The sequence below is a fragment of the Taudactylus pleione genome, unplaced genomic scaffold (genome assembly GCF_031769625.1).
Source record: "Taudactylus pleione unplaced genomic scaffold, aTauple2 ptg000296l, whole genome shotgun sequence".
Taxonomy (NCBI): Eukaryota; Metazoa; Chordata; class Amphibia; order Anura; family Myobatrachidae; genus Taudactylus; species Taudactylus pleione.
Window position 1 is genome coordinate 2,668,123 of NW_028284698.1, and position 22,579 is coordinate 2,690,701.

Sequence of the window (22,579 nt, forward strand, 5' to 3'; positions counted from 1 at the left end):
ATGCACTGCCACCCATGTACATGATGGGACTTTTCATTCTATAAGATCCAGTCATGGGATATTACTGCATGCTAACACTTGTAGTGCCACACAAGCTGCCACCATTTTTGAACAGTGCAGATTTGCACAAGCATTTACAGAAGGAGAATTAGGGTTTATTGTGTTGTTTTATTATAAGTCCTGGTTTGGGGCTGGAAACTTTTCGGATGTCGTTTTATTAAGATCCCCCAGGGCTTTATATTAGCCATTTTTTTGTAATATGCCCCTGACTAATAAGCTGCTACTGGGCTTTCAGCAGCACTAATAGCTATTTATAAAATGTATGACACGGGGGGACATTTAATCAATCTCCAGAAAACAAGAGCACAAAGTGCTGCACACAATATGCAACCTCTATGATTGTAGAATAGATAAACATTTTTTTCTTTATGAATGATGTCAACTTTTAAAATATATTGTTAAAGGGGGAATGGAGTGGGCAGGACTTTACAGCTGTAATAAAATTAATAAGAAAGTAAATAATGAAAAAGCACATCAATCTCTGCACAATGTTCTGTTTCCCCCTGGCTCTAATAAATGGTCCCCACTATTTTAAAAAGGTCTGTAGGTTGACTCCTAATGCTGGGCATACACTGCCAGATAAAATGCCAGTCAGACCGACTGGCAGCCTGACACCCTACACCCTGCACATATCACAGGCATGCACTGTGAGATATCTCAGTGTATTGGCCCAGATATCTGCCCTCCTCTCCCGGGGAAGAGACCTTTTCCCATTCCTTCCCTGTGGAAGCAACAGGGGAACTGTCAGTCAGTCGCCTGCGGCTGGGCATACACTGCCCGATCCGTCCGACATTTGACTTACAATATATCGCATTGGACAGGCATGCTGGACAATCCGGTATACCTGACCGATCAACGTTGACCGATCAACGCCCGTGCGCACACTACAATATTGGAGGGGGGGGAGGGGTGTCAGCTGATATCTGGCGGATCGCCCCAATAATTGTATAATGTATGCCGGGCAAAATGTTTGTATAGAATAGGGCAACTTGGAACATCTGTAACCTATTTGCTTACCCAGCAAACAAGTACATATATTACAAATAAAATCTACTTTATTTCAAACAAAAGGTGTGTGAGGGGAAAAAACAAATAAACAAAAATGATTTGCAAGTTGACGCTTCAGTATGAAAATAATAATTATAATTTGATACATTAAGATTTCTTATTTGGTAACTGTTACAATGTGTTTTTCTTTGCAACAACGTAATAATCTGCTTCATAGATACATTTAAAACTTTTTATAAATAAACTTACTGCAATGTCAAAAACTAACAATCAAACCCATTGGGGCCAAACAGACTAACTGAACATTTGTTAGAAGGAACCGAATCTAAATCCATCTTCCCATAGATACACAAATGTATTTTTAAGCTTTCTGCAACAATACATCTGAAATATTCACAACTATGACAGAGAAATAATGTAAACTAAACTCCTCTTAAGGCATCTTAGTATTTTGTAATTATTTTCAGGCAACAAATGGAAAATGTAACATACAGAGGACTTTAATAAGGCGTCTAGAGCACTTTCCCCATTTTGCTAGATTTCAATTAGTGCTAATGTAGTTTAAGTGCTATAAATTCAAACAATCTTTTATTGTGGGCACATATTAGAAATAGAAATGCAATTTCATGCAGTGCCTCATATGCTGGAGAGTTGCGCCTGCCTCAGGCTGAGCCAGTGTGTATTGTATGTACAATGTATATAGCTGTGCCCTGTGATGTAAGGTGTCAGTGTGCCAGCTGCTATTTGCCCCCACTGAGTCCCGTCCCCACCCTTCCCATCTGCTCTATGGACACTTTGAACCTTAAATTAAATTCAGTTGCTGCTTGCAAGTGGCTATTGGGCTATGCTGTGTGAATGGAGGTGGTTGTGTAACAGCCTGCCTGCCATCTATATCTTCCATCACGTGTCACCCAATACCGTGTTGTTACCACTAGCTGCTGAGGACATATGTCTATATGTTGTTAAATTGACCTATCCTACATCCAAAATGCAGATGCGTATTGATTTCTTTTACTGTCAGATCAGTTTGACAAATCACGAAGTCTCATTCATGAATGTGCAAATCCGTAAAAGTAATATACCACACTTTATGGTATGTGCATGGATTTGCAGGCTATGTTGATCATGCAATGTCTTGCTGATACTTTTGCAGTTTGTCACCCCAGAAAGTACTTGGGTGTCCAACATCACTTCTGTTAATGGGACGCATTTTACACCTTCCATTTGCACTTTTGCATTTGTACAGTAGGTGCACTCTAATATAAATTCCCTCACACAAGCAAAGGTAGAGTAAGGGCCTCATTACACACCATAACCTTGATGCGCCCATCACTCTGGTGATCTATATAAGAAATGCATGAGGTTATACTAAGCAGTATTGTAACCCTCCTTTACTCTCTATAAAAGGGACTCTAGGTTACTAATGCCCTTGTTGTCTAATGTACCCAACCTTAACATTCCTGTAAGTGGTGTACATCCTTTTATCAGTGCCTCCACCCAAGTATTAGTGCTCAGTCTGGGCCTACTTGGGGAAAACCCAAATGTTAGTATGGATTAAGTAATATAGTGTAGATAAACCAGTATATAAATTATAATAGTAGTGCTGTTCGAATCCTGTCCCTCTTAGGTTAGGTGTTCACCAATAACTCTCAGCGCTCCTCCAGCTAAGTAACACACTTTGGGCCTGATTCACAAGCGGCTTTGCAATTCCATCTGTGGTGATATGGTAATGCAGCAGGAGGCATCACGCGCCCTGCTGCATTACGTGTCCGAGCTGCGTTGTCCAACGCAGCATCAGATACTTTGCAAGACATCGGCTGGCTAAGGTGACTCATGGGGTCCCTCTGTTTCAGGGATCGGAGGGCATCGCCACCCCCTCCCCCCCCACAATCGGCAGCAGACTGTCAATCACTGACAGTCTGCTGCCAGTTTACGTGCGGACTCGCAGACCCGTTCTGCACATGCGCAGAACAGATCGGGAATCTGCGGGAATCTGCGGCCAGCAGTGCACTAGCAGGCACTGCTGAATTAGGACCTTATAATTCATGCATCTTTATATGAATAAGAATACCTAGGTGATAACAAATATTTACTATTTACTTTAACTTTGAAATACACAGCTATACATATTTTTATATTCATACATTTTAACTGAACAATACATTTATACCACATCAGAATATCATATATAAATATACAGTATATTATATTGATCCGTAAATTGAAACTATGCAGCAATCTAGAAATGTTACAGCGAATCTGACATCCCTGGAAATATGACAGTTATATATAATTGTCCATTTCCACTTGTTTAATAGTCTCATACAGTAAAGTAGTTGGATCAGAGTAATAATGACGTATCATAAAGCCAGCAGTGGAAGAAGCCATAGAGTAAGCTTATGTGCTGATTTATGTCTCTGAAACCCAGTCTTTACTCTGTCGCAGCTGTAGTAATATACTTCTTATTTTAGCCCAACAAAAGTGTATCTCCTGTAATTGGGAACACTTGTGTTCCTAGTTAAAGCTGCTGCAAAGTCTGCATCTCCTGCTAAATGGATAATTATTGCTGCAGTAAAGATTAAAGTTGAATTGCTTTAACCCCTGGAACTAGCAGTTTTCCCAGTGACAGAAAACCTGAATGCCCATCACTGAATTACCTCAAATAAAGTTGTTACATAGATGATCCCCGAGTGAGGAGAGGATATACTGATCAGTATATGTAACATGTATGGCAACCACTGTGCATACACATGGCTCAGAATAGAAAACATCTCTGGTCACACATCAGGGGCATATCTACAATGGGTGCAAGGTGTGCGGTGCACACAGGCCCCTGGGTCCAGGGGGGCCCACACACCTTGCACTCAGTTAAATATACACACCTCTCCGTCTGCAGCGCTGCAGAAATCATCGGGAAAATGGTCACCACCGGCATTTCTCCATGATTCACGCAATGGAGATGTCCCGGGAATGCGGCAAGGGTGGCATGTTCCCATAGACCTGCGCATGTGCAGTAGACTCTGGCACAATGCCATAGTCTGCTGTGCCACCGGAGAGGAGGGGGCTCGATTGAAGCATGCACATGGGCCCCCTCCTCTCTTAAAGCGCCTCTGTCACACACCCATGACGCACACCCCAACAGACCACAAGACCGTTCTCTTCCATACGTTCGCATTCATTTCTTCCAGTTAGCTTCCAGAGTGAAATGGCTGAGATTGGTACAACTCTGAATAGTGCGTACACTCACAACGATGCATATGCAGCCAGCAATGGACACATCGTTTGCACAATAGCAATAAATGCAGCCACATTCGATCTTGTGTGTGACTCAGGCCCTCATACTCTGCTTAAACAGAAACGCCAGCTACAGTATAGACCATTTGATGAGTGTTCCTTTTCAAGCTTTTAAAATAACTTTCTAATCTAGCTTTGACTTTGACAGCCAATATACAGCTTTATACAGTAGCAGAGGCCTTTATCTTGTGTGCCATAGTTTATATATAGCAGGCTGAGCAACTCCTGAGCGATTTACCTGGGATGATCTTTTATTGCCCGTTAGTGGAGATATTTTGTCCTCTTCTTATTACAGATTTCTTTTGCTAAATAGAATTAGGAACTGCACATGTAATTACCTTGGCTCCCCTTCATCTTCATTCATCTCATCATCTTCCTCCTCACTCCCACTATATTCATATCCTGTGTCATCTGAAAAAAAGAAAAAAGTATAATATGGTATAGTGTAAGCGGGTATAGTCATCTGTCAACTGTGTAATCTCATCTGGACTGCCTGGATGTGCCTTGTGCGCAAATGTGTAGGAGAAGGAAGTTTGCTTTTAATGGAATCTGTCATTTAGAATGTTGTAACCCTATCTATTGTTATAACACAACCTTTGGGGTCATACACTTAGGCACTTTTTTGTGCATCCATTCTCTAGGTAAGAGGTGGGGAGAGCTCCTGCCATGCTGTGAATACTATTTCCATGGACCATGAAATGGGGATCACTGGGGGAGATTTATCAAAGCTTGGAGAGACATAAAGTGGAGAGAAAGTACCAACCAATCAGCTTCTAGCTGACATTTTATCACAGCCTGTAAAATGACAGTAAGAAGCTGATAGGTTGGTACTTTATTGCTCTCCACTTTATCTCTCTCCAAGCTTTGATAAATCTCCCCCTTGTTGCATACAAAGTACACATAGTAGACCACACACGCTAAAAAAAAGAGCAAGTTCTGTCACTGGCCATCCAGTTTTCTCATGAGCTCTTATGTGTTCAGTGTTTTTTTTCTCTAAGGGTCGAAAGAAAAAGATCCATGTGTACATAACCCAAAACAGCTGCTATGTTAAATGTATTCCTGGGTTATAGGTTTCATCATAAAAGCTGCACATTAAGGCTAAAAGATCTCACTGGTAAACTTTGGTGGGAACTCAGAAGGTTTGAAAGTAGCCAAATATTTTCATTACGACATGGCAATCTGCTCCTATTTTCTATGATAAAGAGAAATATATCGGTTTAAATAATTTGCTATTAAGGAAGATCATGGTCCACCAGCACTGATGGCTCTCTCTTTACCAGCAGATCTTTGAATGACAGCACCACCTGTTTCCTAGGTTCTCCAAAAGATACAGGCTGCCACGGTCTTGTGGGTAAGTGTGATGTACTCTATTTTACAGTAATTTAGTATGTTTTTTTTTTCCCCCTGCCTGAAGTTCCCAGAACAAATACTTCAGTTAGCATTCTAATGCTGCAACTTGTTGACCCTCAATTATAACAACCCAACACATATGTATTAGTACTGGGCTTTTAATTTTCCCAACAAATTAAAAGGAAAGGAAAAAATGTTTGTAATGTATAGTAAAAATAAAACATATGGTTAATGTAATGAACTCTTTCTTTGGAATCACTGTGTGCTGGGCCACTATTAGCACAAAAGCAATTAGTTCTCACTTTATACCAATCTCTATTCACTCCTAGGCTATAGACAACATTACAGTGTCCGTTTAGCAGTAATAAAACGTAACATTTCTAGTTACAGTACTTGGCAACACCTATCAAATGACCCATATATGCGAGGTAAAAATGTTACTAAAATTGATTTAGGTTATTATTGGGCATTGTGATGGAGACAGAAGATGCCTGGTCAGTGTAAACACTTGTGTCGACCAAATTGGGGGTTGGTGCTGGTGTCAGGATTGGGCCCTGTGTGCCAGCAATAAGTACCCTAAGGAGACAGAGGGACAAAGTAACAGTAGAGAGAAAATAACTGCAGCTGTAAATACACCAGTCTTCTGATTGAACACCATGGTGTTTGATGTGACAGTACTGCTCCTCTTCCTTTTGAAGTGAAGAGATTGGTTGGGCTTTTAACTGAATAATATCCTTTCATATATGATACTTAATGATCTACTGTACCTTTCTCTCCTTTCTTCTTCCTGGTCCTATCCAGATGGTCTTTCAGCATAATGCGTATCTGACGCTCATTTTGCAGGTCTCTAACAAAGGAATGTTTTAGCAGAGTTTCTGTTGTCGGCCGATGTGTGTAGTTCTTAATTAGGCAATTATCAACAAAATGAAGAAATTTCTTTGACCTGAATAGATAGAAATATGAAGCATTTATGAATAGTTTATGGCCACAAGAAATGACTTCTATTGCATAATATACTTGTATACTGTGTACTTACCTGTGTAAGACTCTCACACAACATGCTTCCAGACAGCATGGATTTGTAACGTGCTAAGTTACCCTTTTGGTTATAAACACGTGGACATCACAGAGTGTAGTATATTTTCTCCCAACATAACTGAGCTGATACAACCAAATGTGCGAGTTTACTTCTGACATTTCCAAAGTGCTAGATTAACTTGTTCTTGTCACACAAGCACAAAAGGTCTTCACTGAGCTTACACGGGGAGATGTACTAAGCCTTGGAGAGAGAGAAAGTACCAGCCAATCAGCTCCTAATTGTCATTTTACAGGCTGTGCTTGAAAAATGGCAGTTAGCAGCTGATTGGTTGGTACTTTATCTCTCTCCACTTTGTCACTCTCCAAGGCTTAGTACATCTCCCCCATAATAACTCAGGAAAGCAGGCGCTACTTTTTACTAGCTAAGCTTAAGAAATCCAGGCTGTGTTAGGGTGTGGTATGTGATGTTGATATTCAAAATGAGATGGGTACGGGATGCCGGCTTCCCGACAGGGTTAGAATACCGACACTTGTTGGTGAGTATTCTAACCCTCCCCCTCTCCCTACCCTAAACCTAACCCTCCCTCCCTCCCCTGTGCCTAACCTCCCCCCAGTGCCTTAACCTAACCTCCCCCTCGCACTCTAACCCTAAGGCACTGTTGACATGGTCATCGTGTGTTTAAACCCTAACCCTTCTGAATGTTGACAAAATGACTACATACCCTGTGTTATTAGGTATTTATGACCCATTTACCACTGGTGACTAGGAGTGCTGTTTTGTTTTTTTATTTTATACTATGTTTAAACTGGGACTAAACCACGTTTAAATCGTGACTACACACGTACAGTATTTGGCTCCTGAACATTAGTATAAACCCATGTGGATTATGTAGTATAGATTATCTTCTAGTAAAGCAGATCAGTACCTGTTTAATATGGACCATTGCTTTGTGCCATATCTTTTGTTCTATATGCATTGGTAATTATAAGTACCTATTACTATCTTGCTAAGCTAGGCACACTATGGGCTCTATTTATTAAACAGCAAAAAGCCTTATCTACGGTGAAAATGGTTGGTCTTCTTGCCGAAGATAGGACATCGCCGTATATCTCAAAAGTTTACTGCCGACGATAACACTTCGGGTTTTAAGATTCTTTTGGTTTTAGTGGCAAAGCTTCCACATGCTTTGCCTAACCAGGATTGTGGCGGTACAAGTTCCACTACAGTCATTCTTCTGTTATTTCCATGTCAGGATAGCAGTAGTAAAAATCAAATAAAAAATGATTTGTTAAAGCTTTTATTTTAAATTATCTATTTTAACATCTTTTTCATCTACCTTTTACATTGTTTTCTTTTCATTTTTTCCCCAAGAGGTGGAACTGATAGCCCAAGGTCATGGTTTAAATTTCAATGTGCATGTGTGAACCAACTAGCCGAGTTGTACATGCATATGCCTGTGCCTGGCCCGTTGAAGTGGTAAGCTAATAATCCAGGGCAGTATTGCTGAGGCAGCCAAGTATAGCTCCACTGCCTCAGTCAGATGTTATTGATAAATTATGATCAAAACTTAATACATAGACCAAATAATGACTTGTGAGGATTAAGCCAAATTAATGCATTCCTACTAAATTTGGCCACACATTACACCCAAGTTAGATCGTTCCAGACACATTTTGGGAAGTCTGAAAGACAGCATCTAGAATAAAGGAAAACAGAAACTGGCAGAGGGTGTTTGTTCCCCAATGGGGTTAATCCCCCAGAAGCTGAAGCGAGTTGGGTACGGCATGCCAGTCTAGGCTGGTCTGGGTGTGTGCTCAGGGCTTCAGATGGAAACAAGTACACAGCAGAAAGGTTCCTACTGGTGTGGTGCTATAACCCTGTAAATGTGGGATTTTACACCATACTTGCCTAATCTCCCGGGATGGTCGGGAGCCTCTGGAAAATCGTGTGATACTCCCGGGACCCTGGAAGATTGGGCAAGTCTCCCGGCCGGCCCGCACCTCCCCCCCCCCGCTGGCGTCTGCTTCCCCCTTGTAATAGTGCAGTCCAGGGGAGCCAGTCATCGTGGCCCTGTCCCCATCTGCACAATGTCAGTAATGTCGGCATTGTGTGGCAGGGGCGTGGCCGCCATGACGCAGTCACGCCCCCAATCAGCCCCATATTAGTGTCATTCCCCGCCTGTTATGCTGGTCTAGGCTGCCTCCTTCCGGAGGAGTCAGTCACATTGTTGGCAAGTATGTGTTACACTGCAGTACACTTGATATAATTATTGTAGTATTTCCATCTGTACCCCTGAGCAGTACATACCCACATGGACTGTGCTTGTGACAGCAGCTGTAAAATGAAGATTTCAGCAGTGCACAAACACTGACACCAGGCTCACAGAAATTAGACAATTCATTGCCTTGCCAAAAGATCAGAACTTGAGGGACCTATTTTATTTTAAGTCAATGTTCACACTCATGGGCCTTTGTAGTGATCAGAAGACATGATCTCTTACTCTGACTTAAGCTGGATGCACACTATACGACGGCATGATGCGATACAACGATATATCGCTCATGCCATGCACACTATAAAATCCGGTGTACGGCCACGCAATATATCATTCCATGCTGTATTTAGCATCAAGGCATTGTTCACTGCATCAACCCATCGGCTGTGCAGCACAGCAGATGGGACGATGTGATGAATGACCAGCGTGCATGCGCAATAGAGCCTACATACTATATGATCCACACAATATATTGTTCTGATCAGCATCTGTACAATATAAATTGTGCAATATATCTTATAGTGTATACCTGGCTTTACACAGCCATACAGATTGCACAGACTGAGCATTGTCTGGCACACACATAGTTCGCCTATCTACTACTTTTCTTGAAAACTACCAAACTGCTATAAATTGTGTCTGCCAGAGTTAACACAGATACATCCTACTACTTTAGCCACTAATTTCCATTCTCAATAAATCTTTGTCTTTAATGCCTACACAGGTGTTAGCACTGTGTTGGGCGAGATTTGAATGAATAAAAATGGTCTTTGATATTAGTCACCATATCATGTCAGGGACTGTAGTGTCCTATACTTTCTTCTATCGGTTATGAGACTAATACCTAGACCTGCCCATCAAGAAAGTGTACTTGGGACTTGTCTTTTAATTTTGTTAAATGGAATAAAATAATTGTGCAGTTGTCATATTACAAATTATGGTAGTGTGTATTTAATGAGTGAGCACTCACTTGACCTGGTCTTTACTCACCGTTGTGATATCTCTAATTACTCCAATTCCCCATTCCCCCTCTCTGACCATCACCTTCTCTCTTTTAACCTATCCCTCTCTCCTTCCCCTCCTTTACCTCCTAAGGCTACCATTACTAAGTGTAACATTGAGGCTATTGACACTGTTGCTTTTTCCTCTCTACTGGACTCGCTTCTTTCATCTATCCCTTTTCTCTCTTGTCCTGGACAAGCCACTTCCCTGTACAATGCCTCCCTTACTTCTGCTCTTGACTCTGTTGCTCCGGCAATTACTCACCCTCGCAGATCCACACCACAACCCTGGCATTCCAAATGCACCAGATACCTGCAGAAGTGTTCAAGAATTGCTGAGCGCCAGTGGAGGAAATCGCGCTCTATGGCAGACTTCCTCCATTACAAATTTATTCTCTCATCCTACAATGCTGCCCTGTCCCTCTCCAAACAATCATATTTCAAGAATCTCATCTCCTCCCAGTCCGCAAACCCCGGGCGTCTCTCTGCCACTTTCAACTCCCTCCTCTGCCCTTGTCCTCCTCTCCTCCCATCCTCACTCTCTGCCCTTGACTTTGCCACCTACTTTACATCTAAAATTGACTCCATATGTGAGGACATCTTATCCCATCAGACCCTCAGCACTCCTGCCCCTCCCTTCCCTGACCACCCCTCCCCTTCTATCTCACCAACTCTGACATCCTTCTCCCCTGTTTCTGGAGAAGATGTCATGGGCCTCATCCGGTCCTCCCCTCCTTCCACCTCCCCCCTTGACCCTATCCCTTCCCGTCTCCTCTGTTACCTGTCTCCCTCTGCCTGTTCCCATCTTGCCCACCTCCTCAATCTCCCCCTATCATCTGGCACTGTCCCTTCTGCATTCAAACATGCCCTTGTCACCCCCATTCTTAAAAAACTTACCCTGGATCCTAACATACTCTCCAACTACTGACCCATCTCTCTCCTCCCTTTTGCTTCCAAACTCCTTGAGCGTATTGTTTACAAACGCCTTACCACCTTTCTTTCTTCCCACTCCCTCCTTGACTCATTTCAATCTGGCTTCCGTTCTCTCCACTCCACTGAAACTGCCCTCATGAAAGTCAGCAATGACCTCCTTGCTGCCAAATCCAAGGGCTCTCTGCTCATTTTCCTTGACCTCTCTGCTGCATTTGACACTGTAGACCACCCTATCCTCCTGCAAATCCTTCACTCTCTTGGTTTCCGTGGCATTGTCCTCTCCTGGCTGTCCTCCTACCTCTCTGATCGTTCCTTCTCTGTCTCCTCTCAGGACTCCTCTCCCCCCCCCACTTTAACTAACAGTAGGAGTTCCCCAAGGTTCTGTTCTTGGACCTCTCCTTTTCTCCCTATATTCGTCCTCTCTAGGTGAACTCATTAACTCTTTTGACCTCCAATATCATCTCTATACTGATGATACTCAAATTTACCTTTCCATTCCTGACCTCTCCCCTTTGCTTCTTACCCGTATCTCCAACTGTCTCTCTGCTATCTCTTCCTGGATGTCCCAGCGCTTTCTTAAACTTAACATGTCTAAGACTGAGCTGATCATCTTCCCACCCTCTTCCATTACCTCACTTCCCACAATTTCTTTATCTATTGATGGCACAACTATCTCCTGTCTCCCCAAAGTGCAATGTCTTGGAGTTATTCTTGACTCCTCCCTCTCCTTTAAACCACACATTCAGCACCTCTAGCAGTCGTGCCACTTCCACCTAAAACATATTTCCAGGATTAGACCCTTCCTCACCCAGGATGCCACTAAAACCCTCATCCACTCACTGGTCATCTCCAGATTGGACTACTGTAACCTTCTCCTAGCTGGCCTCCCAGTCTCCCACCTCTCTCCACTACAATCGGTCCTCAATGCTGCTGCTCAGCTCATCTTCCTCTCCAGACGTTCTACATCTGCTTCCCCTCTCCTTCAAGCCCTACACTGGCTCCCCTTCCCCTTCAGATGCCAATTCAAGGTTCTTACACTCGCCTACAAAGCCCTCACTAAATCCTCACCCACATACATTTCTGACCTTCTCTCCCTTCATACTCCCGCCCATCCACTTCGCTCAACAAATGCATGCCGCCTCTCTTGCCAACTGATTACTTCCTCCCACTCCCGCCTCCAAGATATTGCCCGTGCTGCTCCCTACCTTTGGAACTCTCTCCCTCTTCCTACCAAACTCTCAACCTCACTGCATATATTCAAATGGGCTGTCAAGACCCACTACTTCATAAAGCCTTCCAGCTAACCCACATAATACTTTCTCCTCCCTATCTTCCCCTGCTGTGTCACACCTGTCTGTCTGCCCCTCCCCTTTAGAATGTAAGCTCTCACAAGTAGGGACCTTTTCCCTCATGTGCTTCTCCTTACACTTTCTTCTACTCCTTACTACTCATAAGGGCACCTAACACGTCTCTGCCAACTCCCTGCTGCTTATTGTGAGTGTTTTAACCACTATTGCAGCAATGTATATAATGTCCTTCACTGTACTGTAATTTACCTGTTTTTTTTTTTTTTTGTTCACTTATTAGTTTTATGTACTATGTAAGGCGCTGCGGAACACTTGTGGCGCCATATAAATAAAGGATAATAATAATAATAATAATAATTATAATTATAATAATAATTTAGTAACAGTGTGCTAATTTCAAAAATGGTAATTGCTTACACAAGCTTGTTGCTTCTAAGCCCGAGTTAAGGTCTATGCTACAAATGATCTTAAAAATTATATCCTGACAAAGGCAGTAAGTACCCTAACCCTCTCCATCTCTTCCCCTAACCTTCCTTTGGTGGTGCCTAACCCTAACCTCCCACGGTGGTGCCTAACCCTAAGCCCCTCTTCCCGCACCCTAAACCTAACCCTAACCTCCCCGTAGCCTAATCCTAACCTTCCCGTCTTCTTATCTTTGGGATGCCAACATCGGTATCCTGATCCTCTTCAGGATATTGTCGTCTGCATTATGCTGGGCGTCGGGATTCCAGCGTTGGCAGGGCCGGATTAAGGTCTGTGGGGGCTCCTGGGCAACAAACTTGTGGGGACCCCTATATACCACCGTCCCCTGTAATAATGCCCCTTATGCAGTGCCCCCAGTAGTGGTCCCCCTATGCAGTGCCCCCAGTACTGCCCCTTATATAGTGCCCCCAGACCCAGTAGTGGTCCCCCCTATGCAGTTCCCCTTATATAATGCCCCAGTACTGGTCCACCTATACAGTGCCCCCATTAGTGCACCTTATATACTGCCCCCAGACCCAGTAGTGTCCCCCCCTATGCAGTGACCCTTATATAATGGCCCAGTAGTGGTCCCCCTATACAGTGCCCCCAGTAGTGCCTCCAGACCCAATAGTGGTCCCCCCTATGCAGTGCCCCTTATATAACTTCCCAGTAGTGGTCCCCCTATACAGTGCCCTCAGTAGTGCCCCCAGACCCAGTAGTGGTCCCCCCATGCAGTGCTCCTTATATAGTGCCCCCAGTGGTCCCCCTTATGCATTGCCCCCAGAAGTAGCCTCCCCTATACACTGCCCCCAGTAGTAGCCCACCCCTATTCAGTGCCACCAGTAGTTGTCCTATGCATTGCCCCCAGTGCCCCCATGAAGCAGCCCCCCCGGCTCCTCTTCTCCTGCAGTATGGGAGAGACGTCAGCATCATGACGTCACTCCCATCATCACCCGGGGAGGAGCCGGAAGATGGAGCTCATAAGTGAGCTCCAGCCGGCTCCCTCCGTTGAAGCAGCAGCCAATGAGAGTCTGTGTGACTCTCATCGGCTGCTGTAACATACACACAGCCACCGCCGGTGGCTGTGTGTTTGTCACTGTGTAGTGTGGCCGCGTTTACTGCGTGGTCTACACTACCCTAGTGGCGGGGACACTAGTGGTGGGTGAAGCCACCTGCTCCACCGCTGCTAGTGGGGGCCCCTCTGTGTGTGGGGGCCCAGGGACGACCGACCCTGTCGCCCCCCCTTAATCCGGCCCTGAGCGTTGGTATTTCGACGTATCCCATGTGTATGTATGTGTGTGTGTGTGCGTGTAACTCATTAGGAGACATACAACTGGGATATATATGTTAGTATATGTGTGTGCATGTGTGTGTGCTTTAAAACATTGTTAAATCATACTTGCCAACTCTCCCTGATTGTCAGGGAGACTCCCTGAAATAGTTAGTTGTAATCTCCCTGTCTCCCTGAAGAGTCTAAAGGGTAAATTTACTTAGAATCAAGTTTGGGTGAGATTGCAATCTCACGTGAGTTTATGAATGTTTTTCAACTCGCAAATTTACTAAAGACAAACTGGAGTGAGTTTGGAAGAGAGAGCCTGATTCAGAGCTGAACGCTCTGACCAGAGCACTCGCTCTGAATCAGGGCCCTCCTCCCTGAAAATGGAGCGGCCTCTTGGACCCCCGCATAGCTGTGGGTGACCACCCACAGCATATGCGAGCGTCCATGATGATGGTCGCGATGGTCTTGACCATCGCGACCATCAGGCTTGCGACGGAGACCCTGCGGTAGGGTCTCGCTGCCGCAAGCCCTGGAGTGATTTTGGCTCTATCAGAGCCAAAATCACTCCCACTGACATCACTAGTGATGTCAGTGGGGCCGGCTTCAGACGGTAGGCGTTCCCATGGGAACGCCTCCGTCTAGAAGGCACACCCCGGCACGCCCACCAAAGGGGGCGTGCTGTCAATCAACATCGACAGCACGCCCCCTTTGGTGCGAGACCCGGAGCGATGGAGAGCCCGTCGCTCACCGGGTCTCGCGCATGCGCACGACGGAGCTCCCTCCGTCGTGCGCATATGCAGTGGGGGAACATCGACCCGCTTGCGAGTGTACTGCCGCTCACGAGCGGGTCTGAATGACCCCCAGAGTTCTCTCTTTTCACTGTTAAAACTCATGTGAGATAGCAAGCCTGAAAATACTCATATTTGGCGAAACTAGGAAGTACTTTTCATGAAAGAGATGCAACTCGGGAATTTACTAAGATTTGAGTCTACAATCTTGTGTGAGATTGTAGCAAACTCACTGATAAATTGAAGTTTCAAATAGACCACCTCCTGAGCTGCGAGTTTGCCAGAAACATACACAGATCAGTGTGATTTGTGTATGTTTCTGCCTGTATACCTAATGTAAAGGTTTTTTTTTTTTTTTTAAATGACGTAGGGTCCCCCTGCAAAAGCCATAACCAGCCCCGGACTTGTCAGCCAGTCCTGGTTCCAAAAATTACGGAGGGTTCCACTGTAATTTAGGAACCAGCACCAGGCTGCAGGGCCAGTCCTGGTTTTAAATATAGGGGGGGGAATTACATAGGGGTCCCCCTATATTTAAAACCAGCACCGGACCCAAACTGACTGGGGAGTAATGCCACAGCCAGGAGACCCTATTACCGGGTCTCCAGGGCCAAAGCATTCTCACTCCAAGCCGGTCAGGCCAAGCCGGGGATCTCAGGGGAGGTGGGGACCCCCACAATAAGGGGTCCCCCCTCTCCTGAAACCCCAGGCTTGGTCTTTTACCCGCACCCCTGGGCTGTGTGTATGGGGGTAATAAAGTGTAAAATCAGATTAAACTATTATATTTTATATTGGAACTACAGGTGCCAGCATGCCTGCCGGCACCCGTACCTCTACTGTAAAATAAGTAGTTCAATAAAGACAGCACACACACACACCGTATGCAGTAAAAGTTTAATACACACATACCTCACTCACACATACTTACCTGCTGCCAGATGTACACATCCCCTTGTCCCCGTAGATTCCGTTTTGAGTACCTGAAAAAAAGATCCTATACTCACCTCCATCCTTGCACTGGTCTCCTTAGAACCAGGTCTTGCTGACAAGTCTGGGGCTGGTTATGCTTTGGGGGGGGGGGGACACTACGTAATTTTTTAAAATTATATTTTAACCCATTTTTTACAGGTACAACACAAGCAGCCTTCACATATCTCAGTTATCTGTGCAAGCTGCATGCTCGGGTGAGTTTGGCAGAGAGACAATGCTGCAATCTTGGGTGAGTAATCTCATCTAAACTCGCAACTGCGGGAAGAAATCTCGATCTACTTCACCATCGGAAAACTCGCTTTCAGCTAAACTCACTTCTTAATAAATTTGCGAGTTGAAAAACGGAAAACTCACCCGAGTTTCGGCGAAGTAAAGAATGTTTAAAAAAAAAAAACTCGACCAAAACTGGATTCTTAGCAAATTTACCCCTAATAATCTCCCTGATTGCACCCCTTTTATGTAGCTGCTATAAATATATATATATATATATATGAACACTAGTATCATTTCCCTGCATTGGCTATGAGGCACAATGATCCCTATGGCTACATGTATTTTCTGAAAAGTGTCAGTGTGTTTTCATCAACATGTAAATCTTGCCAACTGCTTTTAGGGCTCATTTATATTTGGATGTAAGTCAATTATATGACACGTCTCTCAGATGTAGAATTTACCGCCACGTTCATAGGTGCTGCTTTCACAATCTCCCTGAAATGCTTTTTCAGAAGCAGGAAACTATGAGTTAAATGTGTGGTTATAACACTGTTGCAAAAATAAAATGCCAAATTAAATTAAAATAAACTTTCGAAAGGTAACATTTTACATATCCTGGAAAAATCATTCAAATTGCATATTTCTCCATTAAATGCAGAGTGTAATCTTTCCCATCTTACAGCTAATAGCAGTCTGTCCTTGCCAGTCATCGTTACTTTCTGTTACTTCCTATCTTGTTTGCGTTTTGTGTCTATGCTTGCAGTCAATCCATTCCAACTCCATTTTTATTTTAATGATAAGAAAGCTTAACTGGCCATCTGTGTGATTATGAATGAATCTTTTCTGCTAGACCCATCAGCCATGGAGCATGCACATTAAGCCAATTTATCCCATACAGTCTCAGGCTTTGCTATCCTACTTACACAGTGAGCACAGAGGGAAAAGGGGTAAACAAACAGAGTATAACTCTTACATTGCTGCCAGCATTTGGATTTTCAAATCCATGTATCAGCAATAATACTGTATAACATATACCATTGTACATACCATTTCCTTGATTTCAGTTTTGGTGGCTGGTTCCTAGGAATTAGGAAGAGGGCTCTCATGGGATGCATGTCGCATAAGGCTGGAAAATAAAAGTACCATAATGGTGGGCAAGTTTATTAGTGATATGAGCCAGCATAAAGAAACCTTCACTTGTCTCTAAGCTTCTACTAAAGCAGTATAAAATATAAAAGTATTACATTATTGATCTAAAATGAGCTGAGGGCTGTATAACCACAAAGCTATATAAGAGGCCTAATGTTTTGTAATTGGTTAGAGGTTAGGAACCTGTTGCTAGGTAGATTCTTTTGTTCGTTTGCATTGATTGGTCAAAAGACTTAGCCTATGAGTATGGTTTGGGAGGTATACCTTTTGAGGGGGGCTATTTAAGGAGAAATTTGAATTTGGTACAGCCTCTTTACAGTTTGGAACTCCCACCCACCCACCCGCCCAAAGCTTTTAAATTTTATCCGTTTGTTTGTCTTACTAACCTTTTAGTAAAAGTTAAGCAGAGCTAGAAGGCGGGAAGGCGCTACTAGCCAGTGGCCACATGTGGCTAAGTGGTCGTTGTGGGGCACTTGCCCTTATTAAAGATGGTGGGAGTGTTCTACCCCTGCGGTAGGAGAGCGGGCATTTTCTTTACGGAGCATCCATACTGTGCTATAGTAAAGGGTTGTGAGTCCTTCACAGAGGAGGTTATGCCGTTATAGAGGGGGGGCGTTTTAGTCATCCCCCGTTTTTTTAAGAGTCAATTGGCTAGAGCTGGTTCTTGGTAGCGTCCTTCTTTGCCACTCTTTTGAATTAAAATTAATTTACAGTTAATAAATAACGTTGATCTTTAATCCAATGCAGTGGTATCATTTTTGTTATATCTAGTGTTACATTAATTTAATGGTTTGTATCTTAGGCCTGTATTCAATTTGAGCCGAGCCACGATCCCTTTTTCGCCTCCCGGACTTTTCGCCTATATTGCAGGCGGAAAAGTATCGCGCGCGTTCCCTCGTATCGCCGTATTCAATTCGTTTTCAATTTGAAAACGGGACCCGGCGAAACTCAAACAAGCGGAAAGTACTGTCAGATTTGGGGAAATCAGCCCGACACCCCCAAAAAGATGCTCTGACATGGGGGTTCATTATGGTACATCCCCGATTTGGCTTGCTAAAGGTATTTGGTGTCTTTAAACGGGCTCAATAGCTGCTAAATAGCGTTTTGTATAAGTGGTGCAGAATAGTATTCTGGGGGGGGGTTTGCAGAAAATAACATCCCAGCAAATTTGGGGTACTTGAAAATGGGGGTCAGCATATCTTAAAGTTGCTAATGAGAAGTTGAAAAAAACGTGAAAAATCCACCTGCCGCAAACACCTGCAATGAAAAAAAAAACACCTGGGGCATACTTGGGGACCCCCCCAGAGTCAAGTTTGATAGTTATCTTTGTCTCCCAACATTTTTTTTTCGCCCCCAATGATTTTTTGGCGTGTCCTTAAGTGTTTTTTAAATATTTTTTGACGCAGTTTACCTTTGGGGGACTGTCTGAAGGCTGCACGTGGAGTTCCCACAATGTGGCACCTCAAAACCCCAATTCTGCACTTTTACGCCTATTATATCGCATTGACTTTCCGCCTAGGCGGAAAGTCTTCCAAATTGAATACGGATTAAAATCAAAACAGGCGAAAATGACGTCATCGGTGAAAAGTTTCCGCCAAAAACACGCGAAAATGGCTTTTCACTCCAAACTGAATACGGACCTAAGTGTTAACTGCAATAAATTAATGGACGCCTTATAGCCAGACAGTTATTTTTTTCATGAGGTACAGTATATTTGTTGATTTACTGTGTTGGGAAATAAAAATATCACTCAACTACTTTATAAAGCATAATGCTTATTCTGTTTTTTTTTTCTATTTTGTGCATGACCGTTACACTGATGTATAGCTCTATATTAATCCACTAAGATTTTCCTGATGTTTTGGGCATGCACAGTAGGGAAATCACTGGGAAAATGGCTGCCACGCAATTTTCACAGTGGCGTGCAGAGACTAATCCCCAGAGTCTACTGCTGCGCTCAGTGCGCTGCCAACCACTGGAGAGAGAGGATGGGGCCCCAGACGGAAGCTGCACACGTGTCCCCTCCTCTCTTAATACACCCCTGCCTGGTTGGCAGATTACAGATATCAGCCTGTTTACTTTGCACTGGATTCATCCACATATTCACAGACCTCTGTGTTATAAATGTTTGTGCTGTTGAATTTAAACATGTCCAGCCAAAACTGAAAGTTATCCTAGTTATTCAGAGCTGCAAGTTTGACCTGTATGTGGCCAGTTCTAGGCATCCTTTTTCCAGTTCTAGGCATCCTTTTTCCAGTTCTAGGCATCCTTTTTAGCTCTAGCATCTTGACAAATGCCACTTTTTAATAGCACGTTTTTAGAACCGTTGTGTTTTTTTTATTTTTTACTGAAACGGTAAAACCCATCACTGAATCAACAACTAACAGAACACTGGATAACCCAGAAGGACATTTTAGAAATGTCACAATTCTGTTCAAATGGAAAATGTTTGGATTAAATGTTTTGACATTTAAGAATTATCTCCAAGAACCATTCTAAGGACAGAGTAATAGACTGTCCCTTTTTGTAATTTAAATCTTGAAAATGCATTACTAAAGTGTTGGAAACTTACTTGCAGGCAAAAATAATTATACAGAAATAATTATAGTTATCAAGCTTGTAATAACTAATTAAATTTGTATCAATTCCTTTCCACAGCAGCCTGTTAAAATGTAAAATGTGAAATTAATATAAAGAGTGGATATGTTTATGATCGTTATTATATAAAATATACATGTATGTACATTATAGCGTGTGTATATTACAGAGTGTGTGTGTATAATATATATATATATATATATATACACACACAGTATATAATGTCTATAGTTCATGAGAAGAAAACGGCACCCTAGGATCAGGTCCTAAACATAAAAAGTGCTTTTTTAGTCATACAGTATATATAATAAAGCAATGTTCCGGGCAGCTGCAGTATGTGCCCTATATCAAGCTTGGCAAAGGGCACATTGCTGCCTGCTAAAATGTATTAAATATGCTGTATGACTAAATAAGCACTTTTGGTGTTTGGGATCTGAACCTAGAGTAACATTTTCTTTTTGTGAACTACATTATTACTACATCCTGGCACCATGCTTTTCTACTTGCTTTGGAGTGCCTATCTCGTGTGTGTATATTTATATGTATATATTGTGTTAATGTTTTTGTATAGCTGTTAAAATTAAAGTATCCCTAGAGCACTCTGGTGCAAGTTCTAAGGCTTGTAATGAAGGGAAATGTGGATAACTGGTACTTCAAAAGATACATTAGCCCTTTATTAAAAAATAACATATTAGTTGCAAATTGTGACACCAGGTGGCGATGTGGTGACACAAATCACTTGAAGAGCGCTACAATTTCTTAGGTAACATGGGTCGTCAGCCACTACTTTCAGACATCTTGGCCTCCTTGATCACCAGACCTCACCCTATAAGACTTGCAGTATGGTTGTGTTTTTTTTTTTTTTGAAGAACCAGGTGCATTGGGAAGGATATCATACCCAGTCAGATCTGAAAGACCGCATTAGATACAGGGGCATTTCTAGAGAGGAAGGGGCCCGTGTGCAGTCTCCGACACGGGCCCCCTCCTCTCCGTCCGGCTGCCAGCTGCGCACTGAGCGGTGCGCAGCCAGCACCGCACTTATAGACTCTGGGCTCTAGAATGTGCCCAGAGTCTATAGCACACATACAGGTCACCGGGAAAATGGCCATAGTGGCCATTTTCCATGTAAAGCGCATGCGCAATCGATGGCGGCCGTTTTCCAGTCCATTTTACAGGTGCAGACACCGCAGCCAACGTGGGACTCCGGAGTGGTAAGTTCTATAGGTGCAGGGTGTGCGGTGTGGGCCCCCCCTGGACCCAGGAGCCCGTGTGCCCCGCACACCCTGCACCCATTATAGATACACCCCTGACTAGACGTCATGTGCTGGTTGCATCATGTGACGCGCTACATTCTGCTATAGGATTCTCCAAATGGAAATTGTTGTGGACCACAATGGAGAGCACATTGTAGTGTTGCCAAATGATTTTGTATCGCCACACTGCCACCTGATGATAACAATTGAAACTGATAATATATTTTCAATGACTGGCTAAAGCATCCACTGAAGTACCTATTGTATACATTTATGTTCATTGCGAACCTTAGAACTCGCACAGGAATTGCATTATATTAGGGTTGAAATTTAATATAATTCTAATTCTTCTTTCCTCCTTTATATTTTACTTACGGGGAGATCCTTCTGCCATTTCTATGGCTGTGATTCCCAAAGACCAAAGATCGCTCTGTGGAGTCAGTGAAAGTGGCAAAGTTAGCAAAGCTTCATTATAAAATATATACAATTTAGTGGAAGTGTATTATGTCAATGAATTGGCAGTTCTGGGCTATCAAGAGCAGTGACGAGCCCGGGTACTGGGGTGTGTGATCAAATCAGGGAGGTGGAAGATAGTGCACCTGAAAAAGGGCCATGGCCTCATGGGGAAGGGCCAGTGAAGAGATAGGGGAGGCCAGGAGATGCTGGGAATAAAAGAAGAGAAAGCTACAAGTGAGAATGATAATACACAGGAAAACTGACAGGCCCAAACAGCAACCCCTGCCCTGTGGTGTCCTGTGCCATGGCACTGATCGCACTACCCTACTTACGGCCCTGGTGGCCACACCACCTACCAAAAATAAGTTAGTTTACAAAAAAAAAAAAAACTATGCACAGCGCTGGGAAGGGGGGCAAATTTGTGTCCCCAAACACCCCGCCTTCCTTGGCCAGGGTGCAGATCTGGGTGGGAGCAATCAATCTGATCGTCTCCCTCCCATTCCCCATAACATTTGCACGAAAAGAGAAGAGACTATTGCTGCATGAGGCATAAGGCGTCTCTTGTCCAGGACACAAAAGGGCTGTGTCCAATATTCTTCTTTAAAGGTATAGCTATCTATGCGAGTAGGAGCAAAATGCCATTTGAAAATGGCGAATGCTCCCACAGTCATGCTCCGAAAATATTGTATTTTTGTAGTTTGAGTAATTCTGTCCGCATACTAGTGTATGGGGACAGCGGCCATTCCGTGAGAGGAAGGGTAAGCAAGAGATATGTGATATCTCCTGCTTTACCTTCGTGATGAATGGCCCGAAAACGTAATTTCTACAATTGCAGGTGATAATGTTAATTCTCACCTGCTTTTGTAGAAATTAAGTAGTGATGATGTGTAGACCCAATACAGTAGTCATATTTTGCTCTTTGTTTTCTAGACCCTCCAATCCTACTAACAATCCCAATAACTCTTTGAAGTAGACAACTACGAAATTAAGATATTTGCTGCCTACTGTAGCTAATTAATCCACCTGTGTATAATATAGAGCTATGAGCAGTGGCGTAACTAGGGTATTTGGAGCCCAGGGCAAATTTGAAAAGGGAGCCCCCCACCCCAACACCCAGATATGTGCGC

At 43.5% G+C, this 22,579-nt stretch overlaps 1 protein-coding gene across 1 annotated transcript in view; it reads right to left on the minus strand.

Moving 5' to 3' along the window:
• Positions 1-22,579, minus strand: part of NRK (Nik related kinase) — a 297,272-nt gene that overhangs the window by 170,966 nt on the left and 103,727 nt on the right. Inside the window, exons 8-11 of the mRNA XM_088482879.1 lie at positions 21,372-21,426; positions 17,044-17,122; positions 6,480-6,655; positions 4,701-4,773 (exon numbers count right to left, since the gene is read on the minus strand). Of these exons, the coding sequence (XP_088339005.1) occupies positions 4,701-4,773; positions 6,480-6,655; positions 17,044-17,122; positions 21,372-21,426 (383 nt within the window). The remainder of the gene's footprint in view (positions 1-4,700; positions 4,774-6,479; positions 6,656-17,043; positions 17,123-21,371; positions 21,427-22,579) is intronic.